General features: G+C 40.1%; 1 protein-coding gene across 1 annotated transcript in view; it reads right to left on the bottom strand.

The window, feature by feature from the left end:
* Positions 1-22,099, bottom strand: part of LOC131235508 (BTB/POZ domain-containing protein FBL11) — a 112,633-nt gene that overhangs the window by 53,096 nt on the left and 37,438 nt on the right. Inside the window, 3 exon segments of the mRNA XM_058232697.1 lie at positions 357-882; positions 9,408-9,559; positions 9,656-9,692. Coding sequence (XP_058088680.1) covers positions 357-882; positions 9,408-9,559; positions 9,656-9,692 — 715 coding nt within the window.

Here is a 22,099-nt window from a genome sequence, read left to right as displayed (position 1 = left end):
CTTTAGTTGGATGATGCTACAAACAATTAGTTAGATGATGCTGACCATTTGATATATGTTCTATAAAAACGGATGAACATAACAAAATGGCCAAACTTCAAAGGGTTAGGATCGTCTTATTGGCTTGCATCAAGGCCTGCCTAGTGGCGTGGAATGAATGGACATCCTAGATTAATGATAGACTATCCCATATATCAATTTAAAGCTCTAGGGACATTGCTAGCGTCCCCATGAAGTGGGGGCATTAGCACTTCCCCATGTGTGCACAGTGCACACGTCCGAAAGTTACATCCAGTTTGCAATTCATAGTTATGAAATGCACTAGGCAGAATATCAGCAGTTTAGAAGTGTCTTACCATTAATGTCAGTTCGGCCTTCCAATGTGAGTTTTGCAATATTTGTCAATAAAGGTTTTTCGTTCAACGTAATATATCGTCCATTATAATCTGGACATCCTTCAGTACCAGAAGACGTGATCGTTACTTGCATGGGTATCACAGGACTGATATCGACAGTCAAATCGACTTCATTAACCAGAGGAAATTTCTGCATTAAGTTACATAAAGTTGACATCTTGAAGTGCAAGCAGTGGGATGCTTTCAATATTCTCAATGATGGGAATAACATGTATAAGCATTTGATGAAATCATCAAGATGTAACCTAGGACACCTGGAAATATCCACCTCACATATTGCTTCAAAAGACAATGTGGCTAGAGACTCCTGTGTGATTCGAAATCGATTTCTATTGAGACAATCGGTCTCAATAAAAAATTGTTGCATTCTCTTTCTCAATGAAGTGTCCGTGTTACGCGAAGAAGGAAGCGTGGATAGGAGGAGAAAAGCCATCGTGATCTGGGTGCAACCTGAAAGATCTATTCTCTGGAAACAGAACAGGAAAAAATAAGTTGAGGGTGTTAAATTCATGAACCATATGCAGCATAGCAGGCAGTTGAACAATTGCAAACAACTTACAGAAAATTAGGCAACATGCTTTTGAACTAAGGCCCATTGTAGTAATCAGTTGATTGGGGGGCATTTGGATTGTAAGTTACTTAAAATCCACTTATGCCTGAAGTAGCTTATCTTGGTTTTTTTTTTTTTTTTTTTTGAGAGAGAGATCATAGCTTATCTTGGTTTCAAATTATTAAGCTGAATCTTAAACCAAACTTACTTATCTCAAATAAGGTACTTATCTACTGTTGTAAGTAGAAAAAGTAACTTATTTGGTGGTTTCCGAACGGGTCCCAAGTGTTCTATAAGAGGAAATGTAAAGACTTTCCTTGGCCCAATAAATTGTACAATCAGGACCAGCCTTTTGGTAATCCAAATTGTTGTTGAGCTGGGCCCAAAGATGAATGGGATAAACCCAAAAATCTGCCCCAGTGGATGATCCTGTGACACAGGGTGGATCTGTAGGAGGAAGAATAAGAATGGCACCACACAATTTGAAAAAAATCTGACTGTCAGGCTCAAGCCTTTTGGTGATCTAAACTGTTCCTATGACAAGCCCAAAATTGAATGAGATAGATAAAAAATCTCCCCCAATTGATAATCCTATGATGCAGGGTGGATTTGTAGGAGGAAGAAAAATACGAATGGAACCACGCAATTTGAAAAGAAAAAAAGAAAAAAATTGGCTTCAGGCTCCAAAAATTGCAAACCACTTATAGTAAATTAGATGAGATGATGTAGTAATCAGTTGCTTGTCACCGAGCCTTCCTATAAGAGGAAATATAAAGATTTTGCCCAACCCAATAAATTGTACAATCAGAGCACACCTTTTGGTTATCCAATTTTTTGTAGTGGTGGACCCAAAGATGAATGGGATAAATCCCAAAAATCTCCCCAAATGGATGATCCTATGATACGAAATGGCACCACACAATTTGAAAAAATTTGACTGTCAGGCAGAATCTTTTAGTGATCCAAATTGTTCCTATGACAGGCCCAAAGTTGAATGGGATAGAACAAAAATCGCCCCCAAATGGATGATCCTACGATGTAGGGTGGATTTGGAGGAAGAAGAGTATGAATGGCACCACACAAAATGAAAAATAAAAAATAAAAAAATAGCGAGGATGATTCTATGGCAGTCACTGAATTATGTTAGACAAACCGCCCTCAATAATTGAGTGAGAGAAAATCAAAATAAGTTCCTCTATCGCTGCTACTAACCCTTTCAAAGTCATATGAATTAAAGGCCATGAGAATATATCTAAACCAATGTTCAAAATATCGGTATCGTGTTACGTATCGCACCCTTGGGATACAGATACGTATCAGTTATCACATGGGATATATCAGTTGTATCACGTAATGTATCGTTGCTGTTGGAAACATGGGGAAATTGGTCGAATTTTTCAATGAAACTTTAGCGATTGTTAAAAAAGACATCAATATATATTTAAAAATAAAAACAGTACAAAAACAAGTGCACATAATAGGTTTTCTTTGTATGGGGTCCTAATCTATGCGTTGTCTAACTGAATTGATGCAAGAATATTCAAAGTCTATTCGTATATTTATAAATGTAAGAGGATGTGTGGAAACACAAGCAATACATTCAAAAGCAAAAGAAGAATGACCAGATCAGGTTGCATATGTGTTTGATTTTATGTTTGGCCACAAAGATTGCAACCGATTTACGAGAAATTAAGAAAATTTTATTTTTTTCAATTTTCCGCAACTTGGCCCATCCCCTCCAAATCTCGAAATTGAAGCTTCCAATCCATGATTTTTCATGCAAAACATGAAAAATCATGACTGTAACAATTTGACACTGATTTAACATGATTTGCATAAAAAAGGAATCGAAAATAAAAAATGCTCACCAGATCGAACATGTGAGATATATCCCACTAGTGTGTTTTGTATCGCACAAGTGGGAGACAAGATATATCGTGGGATTTATCGGTCGATATCGTTGATAATTAAAACATTGATCTAAACCACCTGAGATAGGCTTTTGCACTTGTTCCTAAAAGCCTTATTGTTCTGCTACCTCCACACTGACCAATAGATTGCAAGAAGAGCCAAATGCAAAGAAAGCCACCCCCCTTTACAACTTATAGCAAAAATTTGAAGCTTCATGAAGATCATTGAGGACTCTGACATCAAGCCACGCTAAACAAACTTCCAACGGAGTACCACACTCCGTGCGTAAATATAAAATGCATTAAGATATGGCTAATAGATTCCCCCAGCGTGCAGACAGAAGAAGCAGCCTTCTTGTTGTTGTTGTTGTTGCCAATTTATCAAGTGATTGAGGGTTATGATTTTATTTAGGTCAGTCACCCAACAAACAACAGCAACCCTAGGAGGGACCCAAGATTCCAAATGATATATGTGAGGCCTTTACATGCCTGCCCCAGAAATCTGCCTGTAGGAGCCTACTGTGGACATACCAAGCAGGTCGCATTTCCAAATTCGCTTACCCTGCCAACTATCATATAAACAGAACTTTTAGGAGAGGAGATGAATGTAAGGATCAATTTCATCTATGAGATTTCTTCTAAATTGAATATTCCAAATAGTCCGCCCTCCCTCCAATGAGATGCAACGGTCCACAATCACATCATTCTCCCTCATCGACATTAAAGATGGGACAGGCAGGAGAGAGATTGGTCAGAGCACCAAGTATCCTCCAAATAAAGGATTGTAAAACCATTGTAAATCACGTATCGGATTCCTTCTTTGAATAAAGATTCCAACCTTTAGAATGTTCTCTAGAATCCCGAGAAAAATTTATTGAAATCTGCATACAATAATCCTTATCTTTTCATATTTGTTCATCCAGTTGTAAAATCTTCCCTCGCTCTTATTGGTTTTTGGTGAACTGGGATTTGACTATTAGTTTGACCTTTGTTTTTATCCATATTGTGTGGATTCATTATGGCCACTTCGTCAAGATCTAAGACGATTGATTCAATCAACTCTAAGCTGGAGAGATTTATAGTTCATTCTAGAAAACCTAGGTTGAAGATTACAACCCAAAAACTAAAGTCCAATAATTATCTTCAATGGTCGAAAGCAGTTGAGATGTTTATTGGGGGAAATAGAAGTTAGGTTATATAGATGGTAGAATACCAGAACCTGCTATATTAGACCTATTCCTGCTATATTAGACCCTTCATATGGAGATTGGAAATCACATAATCTAGTCGTCATGTCCTAGCTTCTGAATTCTATGGAACCAGAAGTTAGTGAAGGCCTTTTCTTATTATCTATTGCCCGTTAGACTTGCTTGACTACTCATGAATTACATATCGATCAAAATAATACGACTCAGATTTATAATATTTACCAAGAAATTGGGACTTTGAGGCAGAGGGAGTGTTCAGTTTTTTATTACTATGCCAAGATGCGTAGTTTGTGACAAGAATTATCATTCTTGGATAATCTTCAATTTGCTTGTACCACTGATGCAGAGGCATATAAACAAAGTATTGGGTTAAAAAAAAGGAGGATATTCGAGTTGTTAGCGAGTCTTACTTTTGATTTTGAACCTGTGTGGGCTTAAATTCTTGGTTCATCAACTTTACCTTCCCTAAATAGTGTTTATGCCTTACTCTTAAAAGATGAGAGGCGTTGTGCGGCTATAAGATCTATAGCGGTTAATCATTTGCTCTCGTGGCCGAGTTTAGAAATTTTGAAAATGCTAGCACTGAAAGAGGTAAAGCTATTGGACAATGAGGTCGAGATGCAAGCCGCGGGCGTGGTCGTTTTGTTGGTCATGGTCATGGTGCAGACCGTTTGTATACTCATTGTTGTCAATATGGCCATATTATTGATTATTGTTGGGTACTTCATGGTAGACCACCTCAGGGTCGTTGCGCTAATTCAACAACTAAAAATAATAAAGACTTTTCAATTACTATTGGGGAAATGGCTCAATTGGCAAAGTCACTCATGGTTCAACCAGATGGGGATGTAGTCCATCTCTCAAAAAGTGAGTTTAATGCTTTATTAAGGGACACCACCTAGACTAAGACCTCCCCATCTACATTTTTTGCTCAAAAAGGTAATAGCTTCACTGCTCTTCACACTACTTTTGAGTCCAATCTTTGAATAATTGATTCAGAAGTTAATGCAGGGGCATTTTCACACCGGGCTTGAGTGGGGTAGCCTGTGGGATGTGAAGACACTCAAGGTGGGCGGCCCGTGTGAGGCGGGTGGCTTGTAAGAGGGGGGTCCCACCCGTGTGATTCGGGTGGCTCGTGTGAAACGGTACCCATATGATTTGGGGCCCACGAGGGGGGTTCGGCCGAGGTCCTAACCCATGAGATGTGGGGCCTGGGCTATGAGATAAAGGGATTGATTCGCCATGCTCTAACAGTTTGAGCTTTTAGAGCAAGTGGTTAACTGTCTTGCATCAAATTGGTATCAGAGCGGGAGGTCTCGGGTTCGAGACTCCTCACCGGGGGTGATTAGTGCAGGGGCATTTTCACATCGGGCTCGAGTGGGGTAACCTGTGGGATGCGGGGACACACTCGAGGTGGGCATCCAGTGTGAGGTGGGTGGCTCGTGTGAGGCGGTACCCATGTGATTTGGGGCCCACGAGGGGGGTTCGGCCGAGGTCCTAACCCATGAGATGTGGGGCCTGGGCTATGAGATAAAGGGATTGATTCGCCATTCTCTAACAGTTCAAGCTTTTAAAGAAAGTGGTTAATTGTCCTGCATCAGAAGTTGTTGATCATATGACAAGTATAGTTGTTTCTTTTTCTTCATTTACCTCAGATATTCATTTAGGTCATGTGAAATTCGCAAATGGTATGTTGACACTTGTTAAGGGAAAGGGTACTGTTTCAACTTCACCAATGTTTGCCTGGTCTTTTGTCTGATTGGTCCCTAATATTACTTCTAATCTATTGTCTGTGAGTTAGATCACAAAGGATCTAAATTATAGTGTGACATTTTTTCCTGATAATTGTGTCTTTCAAGATCTAAAGACAAAGGAACTGCTTGGTGATGGACTTGAGAGGGATGGGCTATATTTTCGTTCTTCAAATCAGTTTGGTGAGTGTCTTGCTGTAAAAAAGGACCTTTATCTTTGGCATTGTCGTTTGGTCATCTTTCTAATTAAATCGTATAGACTTTGTTGCGTCAGTTAGTTAAGTCTAATGATATTAAGAATTTTCAATGTGAGGCACGTGCTTTGGCTCAGCATCATAAGTTTGTTTATCCCTCTATGAAAAAAAAAGTTACATAAATTTTTTTTATTGGTTCATTATAATGTATGGGGGCCAATTCCAATTAATTCTAATAGATTTAAATACTTTGTCACCTTCATTGATGATGCTTCTTATATGACATGGATGTATTTGACAAAAATATAACAAAAATAGAGATGAGGTTGGTTCAATTTTCAAAGTGTTTTATGCTTTGGCTAACAACCAGTTTAATATAAATATTGAAACACTTTGTACTAATAATGCAAAGGAATATCTTTCTCATTTTATGTGGTCTTATCATTAGAAGCACTCAAACCACTTGTGAATAATACCCTCCAACAAAATGGTATTGCTAAAAGAAAGAATAGATATCTTCTAAAAATTACTCGTGCTCTTCTATAGGAGACTGAACCTCAAGAACCATAGAGACTTCGGTGTGTTGGAGGGTATTACTCATGCTCATAATAGGAGACCGAACCTCATCATTAGCTGAATCTCAAGGAATCTCAACCTTTCACCCGATTCCTGAAATTCCATTATGAGACTTCGAGGTGTTTGTTATGTTTTTAATACAGATCCACGTCAAAATTAATTGCCATATCAAACTATTAAATGTGTTTTCTTAGAATATTCAGCCTTCTAAAAAGGGTATAAGTGTCTTGATCTGATTAGTTTTAAAAAAAAAATGTTATGTTTCTATGGATGTCAAGTTTCTCAAAAATGTTTCAAATTTTCAGAGATCTTAAGAGTACCAATCAATGGTTCTTCTTATACCTGTTCTTGACACTTATCCAATTCTTTCCATCTTACAAGCATGTTTCTATGGATGTCAAGTTTCTTTAAAATGTTTCAAACTTTCAGAGATCTTAAGAGTACCAATCAATGGTTCTTCTTATACCTGTTCTTGACACTTATCCAATTCTTTCCATCTTAAAAGCATGTTTTCCACCCAATGATGTTACAGAAAAAGTGGTTCTTGATTCTCACACAACTAAATCTAGTTTAACGGTGCATGAAAGGAATGTTCGAACAACAGTCTTCCTACGGTCCATCACAAGGCATGCTCCTATGAATCCAGTTACTAATTATATTCCTACTCGCTTGCCCATTTATTCTTATCCATATTTAGATCCGTCTCTTGATCATCCTATTACTATTAGTAAAGCTAAAAGACGGTGTCTTACTCATCCTATTCAACATTTTGTTTCCTATCATTCCTTGTCTCCTAAAGGCAAGTCTTTTGTTTCTACTCTTGAGTGCTCTTCTTCTACTATTCCTAAAAATTATAAAGAAGCTCTAACTTCTCCTTTGTGGTGTTAAGCTATGGAGAAGGAGATGGCTACTCTTAAGAAGAATCATATATGGGGAGGAAGACTCCGGTAGGTCGTCGCTAGGTATAAGCTCTTAAATACCTCCCTGATGGTAGTAAAGCCAAATATAAAGCCAATATAGTGGCTAAAAGGTTTACACAAATATAGTGAGGAATATTCTAAAACCTTTGCTCTTGTTGCTAAGATGAACTTAGTCCGTGCTATCATTTCTCTTGTAGTTAATCTGAATTAGCCACAAGTTTGATGTTAAGAACACCTTCTTAAATGGTGATTTGACTAAGAAAAATTTTATGCGTTCTCCTAGTTTTACTCGAAAGAGGGAGTAAAATAAGATATGTTGTCTTAAAAAGGTAATATATGGTTTGAAGCAGACCCCTCGAGCTTGGTTTGACAAATTTAGTGGGGCCTTGATTGGCATTGAATTTACTCGTGCACAGTTAGACCATTAAGTGTTCATTAAGTGGCTTGTGCTAGTCATTACAATTGTCTGTGTGTGTGTGTGGATGATAGTATTGTTACTAGTGATTATGCTAGTGGGATTTCTGACTTAAGGCTGTATTTGAGCAAAGTTTTTTACATTAAGGCTTTGGGATTGCTCAAATATTTTCTTAGCATTGAAGTCTCTCATTCAAAGAAGGGTATTGTTTTGTCTCAAACAAAAATATGCTCTTGATATTTCAATTTTAGTTGGTAATATTGATGTCAAACCCATTGATTCCTCATTAGAGCTTAATAAGAAACTTCGAGCTGATGTGGAGCTTCTTGATGATCTTCACATGAATCAACACCTAGTTGGTTGGTTGATATATTCAACTATTACTCATCCCGACCTATCTCATGCGGTCAGTCTGGTATGCCAATTTATGCATGCACCTCGCTCTAGTCATTAGTTGTTAATCGCATTCTTCACTACATCATCTACTTTAGGACATGGCATTTTATTTAGTTGTAATAACCATTTGAATAAAAGTTATTCAGATGCAGACTAGGAAGGATCTCCCAATGATCGTCATTCTATGACAAAGTATTGTACTTTTTTTCGGAGGAAATCTTGTTACATAGAAGACCAAGAAGCAAATTGTTGTTGCAAGATCTCATGTTGAGGTTGGATATCAAGCTATGGTGAATATTGCATATGACTTATGGGTAAAAAGCTTTGTCACTGAGTTAGGATTTCTGGTGATTATTGTGCCTATGTATTATGGCAATCAAGCTACAATTCATATCGCTTCCAATCCCCTCTTTCATGAGTGCACAAAACATATTGAAGCTAATTGTCATTTTATTTGTGAAAAAGTTACTACCGGCATTATTTCTTCTCCCTTTGTTAGGTCTACAAATCAACTTGTTGATATCTTCACTAAAGCCCTTTCAGTTGAAGTGGGAAGACGTATTCAAGGCAAGCTGGGCATAATTGACAACCCTATTTCAAGAGACTTCCATGTTATATCATATATGGGCCTTACATGGGCCCCTGGCTTGGACTGTGGGCCTTTGGGCTTATTAGTTTTATGTTATTTCTTTGGTTTTTTCATGTTTCCAATTTTGCAATTTTTTTATAACATCAGGGTGTCCCCGCCTCACAAGCTGGGCATAATTGACAACCCTACTGGTCTTTCCTTTCTTTCAAAGCTTTTCTACCTTACAAATACCAAACAACATATTTCAAGATTTATCAAAATCTAAATTACATGCAAATCCATGAAAAATACAAATTCGTGGATTTGCCAACACCATATTCTCATTTTCCCAATCCCAAACAAACCCTTTGGTACATGTAATATCCACTGACGTCAATTTCAATAAGACTTCATTAAGTGACAAAATATGGGTGAGGAAAGAGAAAAAAGTATGAATGAATCTAAAATAAAACAATCAAAGAAAGTATAGGAAATAGTAACACCTTAGTATATTCAGTCAAGCGGATTTGAAAATTATCATATCCATCATCTATTAAATCATGCGGTAGGCTAATGGAAGCATCTTTTCTTGGATCGAAAAAGGCACTAACAGTCTCATTTGCAAGCTTTGAGAAGAAAGGATTCCCTCTTTTCTCTGCAAAAAGCATTTGTTTCAACCAATGCCAGTGATGATAATTGAGTTGACCAATATTATCAATTTACAGTAAGGAAGGTGATAGAAAAACCATACCTGCAATAAAGTCCAAAGGCAAGAGGCAACTTCGGACCTGTTCAAGACAAGATAAATGATGTTCCAATCAGCGTTACATAGCTCATCAAACACACCTCACTTGCAGGATCGCCATTTTTAACGACCTGACGATATGATGCTCTACTTTATCGCTGATTAAGTCATAACATAAATTTATTGGATTTTGCTAAACTCTCGCCTTTATGGGGACATGAGCAACATCCCCAAACCTTTTGGATGACACATGAGTATGCCAAATCACCAATAGGGATAGTTCATTCAATAGTACCAATGGGAGAAAGCTATGGTGCAAAAATCACACCAATTAGAAGATCCTAACCCTTTGAATGGGGCCAATTTGTAACAACCATTTGTTGTTTACGAACTAGAGATCACATAGTTAGAATCATCATACCAAAGTGCTACTTTGGAATCATAAGCAATACAAAGTGGGATCTATCTAGTAGATGTTTCAAGATAAAGATTGGAGTTTTATTTTTTCACTGCTCAATCTTGGCTGCCCATTTTCCATGCTATTGGTCGGACTCTTAGGATCATCCGATTGGTGTGGTTTTTACACCATGGCTTGCTCCAAATTGTATGAATGAATGAACGGTTCAGATCAATGATAGGTCACCCCATGTGCCATTTTTAAAAGCTTTAGGGATGTTGTAACCAGTGTTTTAAATATCGACGATATCGGCCGATATATCTCACGATATATCTTGTATCCCACCTATGCGATACGAAATGTATATATAGTGCCAACATATCCCACTTATTCGATCCGGTGAGTATTTTTTATTTTTGATCCATTTTTTTGCTGTAAATCACGTTAAATCAATGTCAAATGGTTACAAATCTACGATTCCTCATGTTTTCCATGAAAAATCATGGATTTGGAGCTTCGATTTCGAGATTTGGGGGAGATGGGGCAAGTTGCAGAAAATTGGAAAAAATCGAAATTTCTCAATTTCTCACAAATCAATTGCGATCTTTGTATCCAAACACAAAATCAAACATGTAACCTGATCTAGTGATTCTTCTTTTGCTTTTAAATGTATTGTTTGTGTTTCCATACATGTCTTCTTATGTTTATAAATTATATGAATCGACTTTAAATATACTTGCATCAGTTCAGTTGGACAATGCATGTATTAAGACCCCACACAAAGAAAACCCTTATTATGTGCATTTTTTTTGTAATGTTTTAATTTTTTAATGTGTATTGATGTCTTTTTCAACAATCCTTGAAGTTTCCTTGAAAAATTTGACCAATTTCCCAATGTTCCCATGTTTCCCAACAACAGCAATGCATTATGCGATACAACCGATAGATCCAATGCGATAACCAATATGTATCCATATCCCAAGGGTGTGATACATTACACGATAACAATATTTAAAACATTGGTTGTAATGTCCCCATGAAGGTGGGGATGTGAACAAAATGCAAATTTATATTGAGAATATAGAGATTTATAGTTTGATTTATGCAATAGCAGACATACAATATAATACTATGCATGCAAGACCTACAATGATAGCATTTATCATTTCATATATAAATTAAAAATCAATTTGAATATATAACTACATTGGGTATACCTTGCAGTATGTATTAGAATGACCTGCATGTTCCTACCCTTGCATATCATTTATTGGACAAAGAAGTGAACCACATGCTAGATCGACGGACTGTCTAGGTAACCTTAGTTCCAACTTCCAATAAAATGTTATTGTTAACCAGAATATTATATTAGAGGAAATTTACAACATTGGATAGAGAAATTGCTCAAAGTCTCAATTCATAAATTAAAAATGTGGGCTCCACTTCATTTTTAAGGCCTCACAGTGGATGTGAGATACCCTAAAAATCTCCCCCACTGGATGAAGCTAGATGTCTAATTGGATGCCAGTCAAATGTCAATAATTGGCTGAGATTGCATGTTTCCATTGGATGAAAAGAATAATCTAATATGACAGATATTAGGCCATGGCCTAACCCATGATGGGGCTGACCAAATCATTAACTTACAGTACCAATTTGCGGGCCGCACTTCCCGGGTGGAACAAATTTCAATATAGCTTATAAAGTACCATGATAGATCTAAACAAAGGAGAGTCATACAAAACCATATTGTGAGCATCATCCTACTTGATAAGAAGAGCTTCACCTTGGCCATAAGCATGTACAATATCTAAGCCTTCCATCAGGTGGTCCAACCATAAGCTGTTCCATCAAATAAATCCAGTCCATTCAGCAGGTGGCCACGATGTTAGAAACTATTGGACGAGTAAGAAAACTTCAGCAAAGTTTTTTCATCCATAAATTTGTTCAGCAGACTATAGCCCACCTGATGAGTGGACCAACCTCATTCTTGGGCTACAGCATCTACATAGTAGTCCCCTCTTTGATGAATGGATTGGATCTCGTACCAATGTACCATGCTGGCACATGTGTGGCATGAACATGGGCTGTCTTGTACATGCATGTAGACTTGGCAAAGCTCCAATAAGAAAAGGCATACAATAATACAAAAAAGTATGTGTATGTACTAACTGGGGGGAAGGGAGAAAGAGAGGGAGAGGTTGTGGGCAGGTGTGGGCTACATGCAGGGAGGGGAGAGAGGGTGCCCATGAGCAGGTAAAACCATTACCACTCATGATGGGGAGCAAACAAAATCTGAGCCATAGGTGGATGCATGTAGACTTGGCAAAGCTCCAATAAGAAAAGGCATACAATAATACAAAAAAGTATGTGTATGTACTAACTGGGGGGAAGGGAGAAAGAGAGGGAGAGGTTGTGGGCAGGTGTGGGCTACATGCAGGGAGGGGAGAGAGGGTGCCCATGAGCAGGTAAAACCATTACCACTCATGATGGGGAGCAAACAAAATCTGAGCCATAGGTGGATACTTGATAAGCATGCAAAATTTGACAATGACCTAAATACCTTTCATATGTTTGATATCCTTTTTGTGGCTACTCTCATGATAAACACGCACGCATGGGCGCGCGTGCGCACACACAGAGCGCACCATAGTATGAGCCATTAGATTCAGAATACGGTTGAGATTGAAACCGCAATTCAGGTCTTTTCGCATTCAATAGAAGAGCGGTGAGAGGGTTGCTGCTCTCTTGCAGGTGGCAACATCCTTCTCAACTCCCCTCCCGTGGAAGTAGATTGGTTATGTGGCCCCCACCATAATGTATGTATTATATCAACAAGGTCCACCATTTTGCTAGATCGTTTTAGGTCATGGGTCCAAAAATGAGGCAGATCCAAATCTCAAGTGAACCATATCGTAGAAAAGCAGTGTGGATAGTGACACCTACCGTTGAAACCTTCCCAAGGCCCACCATAATGTTTATTTGCCATCCAACTCGTTCATAAGGTCACACAAACTTGGATGAAGGGAAAACACAAATATCAGCTTCATCCAAAACTTTTGTGGGCCCAAGAAGCTTTCAATGGTAGGCATTCAATCGCCACTACTTTCTGCGGTGTGGTCCACTTGAGTTTTGGATCTGACTCTTTTTTTAGCCTATGCCCTAAAATAATCTCGTAAAATGGATGGACGGTGTGAGATAACATGTACATCATGATCATAGTGGGTCCCTTTAGACACCCCACCCCGGGCTGACAAGCTTATTAGATTGGATCGCCTAAACCCAATGGCTAACCTTAAACCCAAATCCTAATCAAAACCCTAGTCCAAACCCAAATTCTAAGCCCTAGGCTCAAACCCGACTCAACCCAGTCAAGACCTAGTAAAAACCCGGTCAAAACCCAGTCGCACCCCAAGTCAACTCATTGAGTCGACTCGATGAGTCAACTCACCCGGTCACCCTACCCAATCAACTCACCTAGTCAAGTCAAGCCCTAAACCAAGGCCCGTTCGCAAAATCAGGAGCACCAGCAATGCAGCCGGCACACGTGTAGGGGAGCTCACCTGCCAAAGCAGGGAGCTCTGTGTGATGCTAACGACCCCTTGGAAGCCACTAGCCACGTGGCAACTCCCTTGTCTTAGCAAGGAGAGCTCCATGCATGTGGGGTCGCTCCAAGGTGGAGGTGCAAGTGTGTGACAAAGTGTATTGACACAAATACCTCATCCGTAGCCCATATTTATTGTTTTACCATCCAATCTACCCTTGAGATCTTGCCATTTGGCAATCTCAAATCCTAGCCATCCATCCATATTCAACCCCTGGACATTGTAAGAATTACCGGAAAGCCAGGCTGGGAGGCTATAAATGATCTCCTCCCCTTTTCATTTCAACAAACCTCTTTCTTCAGGAAATCCCTTAAGTCCCTTAAGCCACCCTTAGCCTAGCCATTCCATCCCCTCCACAAGGAGAGGAAAGAGTAGGAGGAGAGAGCCTAGCCTAGGTCTAGCCTAATCTAGTCAGATCCCTAGCCTCCTGAGCAATCCAGGTCCTGACCCAAGCCACTCAATCCAATCCTTGCAACATTATTGTCCATCCAACTGTCCAACTTCTGAATAAGCTCCATCGACCCTTACGTTAACATTGTGCAACATTCATTTCATTCTCAACCCCTCTACGTATCCATCAGCATTGCATTGCATAACACTATGCACCTAATCGATTCGAGCATATGCTCTGTGGCTCGTCGATATAATCGGATCTTGCCCATCAGAAACTCTGGTTGATTAGTCTACGCATGGCAAGTGGGAGAGTCAAGGCAAATTTATCCAACCTAGGCTACAGCCTGTCATCGGCATTGCATTTAACACCACATCGTGTGCACACACAGCATCGCATACATAACATTACATATATAGTCCTGCATACATAGTACTCAGCACCCAGTCAGCTCAAACATATGCTCTACAACTTGCCAGCATAGTCGAATCATGCCCATCAGAAACCTGGACCGATTAGTTTTATGCACGACAAGCGGGAGAGTTGAGGCAGATTTACCTAGCCTAGGCTACAGCCTGTTGTCGGCGTTGCATTTAACACTACATTGCACACACTGCTACATCATTAGTACGCAAGAATTAATCTCAATCCTCAAGAATTCATTAGATCCAGTGAAGTAGAGATCGTACACCTGTAAAAGCATAGTAGATGCCTAACACCTTCCTTCTCTATAACCGTGGTCCCTTACCCTAAATCTTTAGTCGTAAATCAATAAGTCATTTTAGGACTGAGAATCTTCGAATTCTCTCTTCTAATGTTTCTATAGGGTCTAGCCGACCATAGAGATAGGATAATTGGCTAGTGGCAACTCCAGTCAAACATAACACATCAACAACCTAAGCAAAAGCCCTTGAAAAAGGCACCTATGGAAGCACGACCGATCCGCCTAGGATGCAACATCTACCATCCCACAGAACTTGGTGACATCAACACACGTCGGAGGTCGATGGTGTGTGGCACACCACTCGAACATGGATTGTTACAAAAGCTTTTTGCATGAACTTCCAATGACGAAAGCTAGATAGGACCAACCGTGATGCTTAAGTAAAATCCACCCAGTCCATCCATTTTTCCGGATCATGTTAGGACATGGACCCAAAAATGAGGCATATCCAAAACTCAAGTGGCCCGCACGACAGGAAAAAGTGGGTAGGGAAATGCCTACATTGAAACCCCTCTTCCTAATCCAGTGTGATGTTGATATGCCATCCATACCATTCATCAAGTCACTCCTACTGGGATGAACTGAAAATATAAAAATATTAGCTTGACCAAAAACTTTTGTGGCCACACGAATGTTTCAACAGTGGATGCTCAATTGTCATTGTTTCGTGTCGTGTGGCCCACTTGAGTTTTGGATTTACCTCAATTTTTTGCCCATGTCCAAACATGAATTCTCAAAAAGGATGGATGGGGTGGATTTCTCACAAGCATCACGCTAGCCCCACTTAGTTACCGTCACAGGAAATTCCTGCCAAAGGCTTTCTTAGGCATTCAACGTCCAAGTGGGACAGGGTGGTAAAAGGAAGCGAATTTCCTATCAACGACTTTCGTATGAGTTCCTGCGCTGGGATCAGGTGGGACCCACCGTGATGCTTGTAAGAAATTCACCCCATCCATACGTTTTGCAAGCTCATTGTAGGAAATGTGATAAAAAAATAAAATAATAAAATAAAATAAGGCATATCCAAACTTAATTGGGCCACATGAAAGGAAATAGTGGGGATTGAATGTACACCGTTAAAACATTCGTAAGGCCATAAAAGTTTTGTATCATGCTAAGTTTTTTGTGTTTTCACTTCATCCCAATGGGAATGACCTTATAAATGGTTTGGATGGCACATAAACATCAAGGAGGAGCCCAGGAAGGTTTTAATGGTAGGCATTTCTTTCCCAATTTTCCCTCGTGCGGCCCATTTGAATTTTAGATGGGCCTGTTTGGCCAGTCGGATTGGAAGGGACTGGATGGTATTGGAAGGGAATGCAAGTTAAATCTCGGGATTGGCCGAGCGTGTTAAACAGGGTCGGTGATCCGATCCCAATCCCATGGATCTTACGACAATCCACTGACAACACCATCAATACCTTTAAATCCCATCCAATCCACCCCAATCCGTTCAAATTTGCCTGGGACGTGTTTGGTTTGAGGGATGAAAAGGTTTAATCCCAGGATTGGCCGGGCGTGCCAAACAGACTGGATATAGCAATCCAGGGATAGAGCAATCCCATGGATCTCCAGACAATCCACTGACAACACCATCATTACCTAGAAATCCATGCCATCCACCCTAATACCATTCAATCCCTCCCAATCCACCCGGCCAAACGGGCCCTAAGGACTCACTTGTACAGCATGGAAACCCAACTAAGTGTTAAATGAGATTACCTATGGAATTAGCACTAATCACTTTAAATACGATCTATAAGACCCAAAACGAGTAGAACCGTGAACGCTACATTACCTTAAAACTTAGGATCCAACTCAAAACCCAGTTCTCCTGAGCACATTGAAACTCCGTATCGCACTGACCGCTGGCCGAAAGTCCGACATCGCGAAACCATACGCTTAGGACCGCCATCGGACTTGACATCCACCTCGAAAATCAAGTCCTAATAGTGTCTAGAAATGCACAACTTGAGCCCTGAGCGAAGTGTGTGAGAAATGCGAATATCTTTAGAAGATGAACACAAACTTAAGTGAATTGAGTCGCTCACTTGCAAGCCGAATCTAAGGATTCAGATTGGAATCTCACCCAATTACACCCTCGAATTAGGAAAAATTTCCAACACATGTCGGTGTACTTGTGGCCCTAATTGAGTGCGTGACCGTCAAATCAAATCGGTCCTCCACTTGGCCGATCCAGAAATCCAATCGATCAAAACTTAGCCTGGCCTAGATCCAATTCGTGAGCTTAAGTCCGACCGCACGCGAAAAGGGACCTCCAGCTTCGTTGGACCGAAACAGCCAGTATTTGGCTATAACCCAAGTATACCATGGCCCTGGGGCCATTTCCATCAGTTCTGGGCCTATATATACACCTTAAACCCTCTCTCTCTCTCTCATTCCATATGAATTTACAACCCTAGGAGAGAGAAGAGAGAGAAAAGAGAAGAAGAAAGTGAGGAGAAGAGAGAGTGTTGGAGTTTGTTCCTGGGATTCTTCCCTGCCACTCCACGCGCTTAACCATCACTACCGTGTCGCTATACCAGCGATCCTGATTCCGCTTTCGGGTAAGAAAAACCTAACCCTAATCTATTTTAGAGTTTCAAATAGAGTAAAGAATGAAATAGCTAATCTATTTCATACTGTAGGTTGCAGTTGTGCCGTAGACAAAGACTTAACATACAAACTGAGTTCATTACGAGTCTACCGGCGAAAGGTGCGGACTATAAATGTTTAGGTTATGGTTTTCAAGGCTTTCAATGTCAGTTAATGATTTATGACTGACTTGATTGCCATCTCACATGCTTAGATACGACGTTTCCCGATATAAACTATGTTGATTTTAACGCATTCCAAGTGTTTGATGAAATATTTGAATGAGTATGGAATTATGATTTGTGCTTCTATGATTGATGTTTGAGTATACATGATGGTTGCACATGTGGCAAATGCCTGAATAAGAAAATGCCTGATGTAATGTACCTAATGAGGGTGTTGAGATAGGATTTTTAATCCCCTCATAAGTAGTTACAGTTTTTTGTGTGAAGCCTATCTTACTACTATATGATTATAGATGAAATGCTTATGTGTGATAACATGTGCATGATGTGGTTGTTTAAATGCTTAAGTAAGATTTATATTTACATTGGTTGTCACATGCTGACGTTGATTATCACATGCGAATACCATTGTTGGGGTTTGTTTGGGGCTACGATGTAGTCCAGGTGATCGGTAATGTTTTCCGAGTTAGTGGCCGAGCTAGTTTCGCCACACCAGACACGTTTGAGGAATCCGAGTCGTACACTGCTAGTCGACAGTGGTTAGGCCACGAGGAGTGCTTACGCGCTCCATGTCGATCGGCTCGACGTATGTTCGTACCAGTCGAGCTTGTCAAGTAACCCGATTGGCCGATGTATGTTCACCATGTATACACGCTACTGCTTAAATCTAAGGTACCAAACTCACCAGTGAAAAGCTCGTTTAACTTTGGTACTTCGATTTACCAAGACTCATGAGCCGGGCATGGTGGTATGGGACACCGTGGTCGCGTTGTTGGCCTACGCTGGGGTGAGGAGCCTCCCCGTAGTGTCCAGTGAGCAACTTAAGCTCGTGAGCCGAATATAGTGGTATGAGACACTGTATTCGAGCTGTCAGCCTACGATTAGGTGACGAGCCATTCGTAGTGACCTCGAGCATACTCTGAGACTGCGCTGAGGCGACGAGCCTTTCCGTAGCAACTAGAGTATAAGCTAGGCCTGCATTGAGGTGACGAGCCCTTTGTAGCGACCTGGAACCGCAACATCGTATGAGACTAGCTAGGACTGACGACCCTAGAATGGATCATCATTTGGGAAATGATATAAGGGAGGTACCTTAGCTTCCCAATCCTGCTGTATGAAAAGGTCTAATAAGAACTCGGTAATCATGCTCATGCATCGTATTGCACGGTACTTTGGCGTGGAAGTGCATAGAGAAAGGGGTGCATGCCGCGACTGTAAGAGGAAGATCGCAAAGGGAGTGCAGGCAATGGCATGCATCATTAATACATATCATTTTTTGCATTAACCAGAGTACTTAGGGATGCTTGATTGTATTGCTTTATCATTACTGCTTGATTGAATTGATAACTTGTTAACCTTTGCCTTATAACTTTACTGAGTTGATTACTCACTCCCACGTTCTGGGATGATGTTGTACACACCAACCGACACTGCCTTAGCCGCAGTGATGGCGATGTTTATGAGGCAGAGCCGGATTATTACGATGACGAGGAGTTCTCCTATATGCAACTCCCTAGCGGGTCTATGTAGCACTAACGGGGCTGCAGGGTGTTGGATAAAGAACATTACACTTTCTCCTTTTGTACATTTTGGAACTAAACTTGTAATTATTTAACCAAGTGACAATCAATGTACACCGTTAAAACATTCGTAAGGCCATAAAAGTTTTGTATCATGCTAAGTTTTTTGTGTTTTCACTTCATCCCAATGGGAATGACCTTATAAATGGTTTGGATGGCACATAAACATCAAGGAGGAGCCCAGGAAGGTTTTAATGGTAGGCATTTCTTTCCCAATTTTCCCTCGTGCGGCCCATTTGAATTTTAGATCCGTCTCAGTTTTTGTCGCATGTCCTAAAATGAGCTAGAAAAATGGATGGATAGGTGGATTTCTCACAAACATCACGGTGGGCCCCACCTAGCATCCCAGCGCAAGAACTTCACTGCAAAAGAAATCCGTGTCTGATCGACTCGGCTCGGGTAGTGACCCCCCCCCCCAGTACCATATGGGTCGGTGCTGGAAAAAACTTTAGGGTTCACACCATGATGTATGTGTGTTATCCACATTGTCCATCCATTTTTCCAGCTCATTTTATGGCATGAGCCCAAAAATGAGACATCCAAATCTCAGGTGGACTGCACCTTGGGAAACAATGGTGATTGAACGCCCACCACTACAAACTTCCTAAGGCCCACTATAATGTTTATTTTCCATGAAACCTGTTGATTAGTTAACACAGGCCTGGATGAAGGGAAAATACAAATATCAGCTTGATCCAAAACTTTTGTGGCCCCTAAAAAGTTTTTAATGGTGAACGTTCAATCAACATTGTTTCCCATGCTATGGTCCACCCGAGATTTGGATCTATCTTGTTTTCGAGTTCATGCCATAAAATGATCTGGAAAAATGGATGGGCAGCGTGGATATAAACATACATCATGGTAGGCACACTTAGCTTTTTCCAGCACGACCAGTACCGAGCTCGGTACTGGGGGGGTCACTACCGAATCTGAGTCCGAAGTGGATTGCGTGGTGTGCCATGCACCACTAACCTCTGTGGTGTGTGGATGTCACCAAGTTCTGTGGGACCTACTATGATGTACGTGTTATATCCACACTATGCATCCATTTTACAATATTATTTTAGGGCATGGCCCCCAAAAAGAGGCAAATCCAAAGCTCAAGTGAACCACGCCATCGAAAGCAATGGCGACTAAATGCCTTCTATTGAAAGCTTATTCGGGCCCATAGAAGTTTTGGGTCAAGCTGATATTTGTTTCCCTTTATCCAAGTCTATGTGACCTTATGAACAAGTTGGACGGCAAATAAAGATTATAGTGGGCCCTGGGAAGGTTTCAATGGTAGGCGTCATTGTCCCCACTGCTTTCTGCAGTATGGTCCACTTGGGCTTTGGATCTGCCTCATTTTTAGGCCCATCACCTAAAATGATCTCGCAAGGTGGATATACAATGTGAATATAACACATACATTATGGTGGGCCCCACAAAACTTGGTGTTGTCAACACACCAACCAATTCGCTTCATCGAGAGAACGAGAGTTAAGAGAGAGGGTCTCGGTGTGCACGACAGCGGCGAGTCTCTCATCACTGTTCCATTAAATGCAGAAAGACTCGTTGTAGCTATATGTGTACCAATGTGCAGGAGCTCTCTCTCTCTCTCTCTCTCTCTCTCTCTCTCTCTCTCTCTCTCTCTCTCTCTATATATATATATATAGGGAAATGGTACTAAGAAGCCGACCACATGGGAGCTCCCCATGAGGTCGAGCTGTGTGGTTCCCACCGTGATGTGTATCGGACATCCACACCGTGCATTTGTTGGGTCCCCTCTTTAAGTTATGGGATATCCCAAAAATCATCCATATCCAAAACCCAAGTGGGCTATACCATCTGATATTGTGTGAATAATGCCTAAAACATCTAAAAGCACTTGGTGGGGCCCACCTGAGTTTTGGATTCAGCTGAAACTTGGTGTGACCCCTCATCCAAGTGGGACACACAATCGATGGGTTGGATGTGTGAATCACATCTCAGTGGGCCCCATAAACAATCATGAAGGTTTCAATGGGTGGGTATCCACTCTCAATTGTTGTCTGTAATGTGGCCCACCAAGTCATGGATTGGCCTGATTATTAGGCCCATGGTCCACCACGGAAGGGTGAATCTAACTGATGGGGTGGATGTCCGATACACATCACGGTGGGACCCACACGGGCGTAACGGTCACCCGTAACGGTCAGCCCCGTAACGGACTTGAATTGGCCTTTTTTTTGCATTTTAAGGTCCGTTTTTGATGTTTTTTCAAACTTCTTGCTTCCAAACTCCTTCTCACTCCTTCTACTGGCTAATTTCGACCAACCTTGGCTGGATATTTGAGTAAAAAACACATTATATTGGCGGATTTTGTTGAATCAAAGCTTGGTGGGCCATTTTTCATAAATTTATCAAAAATAGGTATTTATACTTTTTTTAATATGTTTTGCTGTTTTAATTATCTCATATGATGTGTTAATCATAGTAGAACATGTTAATATCCATTTTACAGATTTGGGGTGCCATTTAATATTTTTTTAATATTTTTTCTATTTACGCATGAATTTTGCCCCTTTTTTTAAAATTCAAAAAATCAATTTTTAATGATTGTTTTGCTGTTTTAATCACTCCATATGATGTGTTAATCATAGTAGAACATGTTAATGTGCATTTTACAGATTTGGGGTCCCATTTTATATTTTTTAAATATTTTTTTCTATTTACGCATGAATTTTGCCCCTTTTTTTTAAAATTCGAAAAATCAATTTTTAATGATTGTTTTGCTGTTTTAATCACTCCATATGATGTGTTAATCATAGTAGAACATGTTAATGTGCATTTTACAGATTTGGGGTCCCATTTTATATTTTTTAAATATTTTTTTCTATTTACGCATGAATTTTGCCCTTTTTTTTTAAAATTCAAAAAATCAATTTTTAATGATTGTTTTGCTGTTTTAATCACTCCATATGATGTGTTAATCATAGTAGAACATGTTAATGT

This window comes from Magnolia sinica, chromosome 19, assembly GCF_029962835.1.
Source record: "Magnolia sinica isolate HGM2019 chromosome 19, MsV1, whole genome shotgun sequence".
Taxonomy (NCBI): domain Eukaryota; kingdom Viridiplantae; phylum Streptophyta; class Magnoliopsida; order Magnoliales; family Magnoliaceae; genus Magnolia; species Magnolia sinica.
The sequence above is the reverse complement of the archived record's forward strand: the minus strand, read 5'-3'. Positions and strand labels throughout refer to the sequence as shown.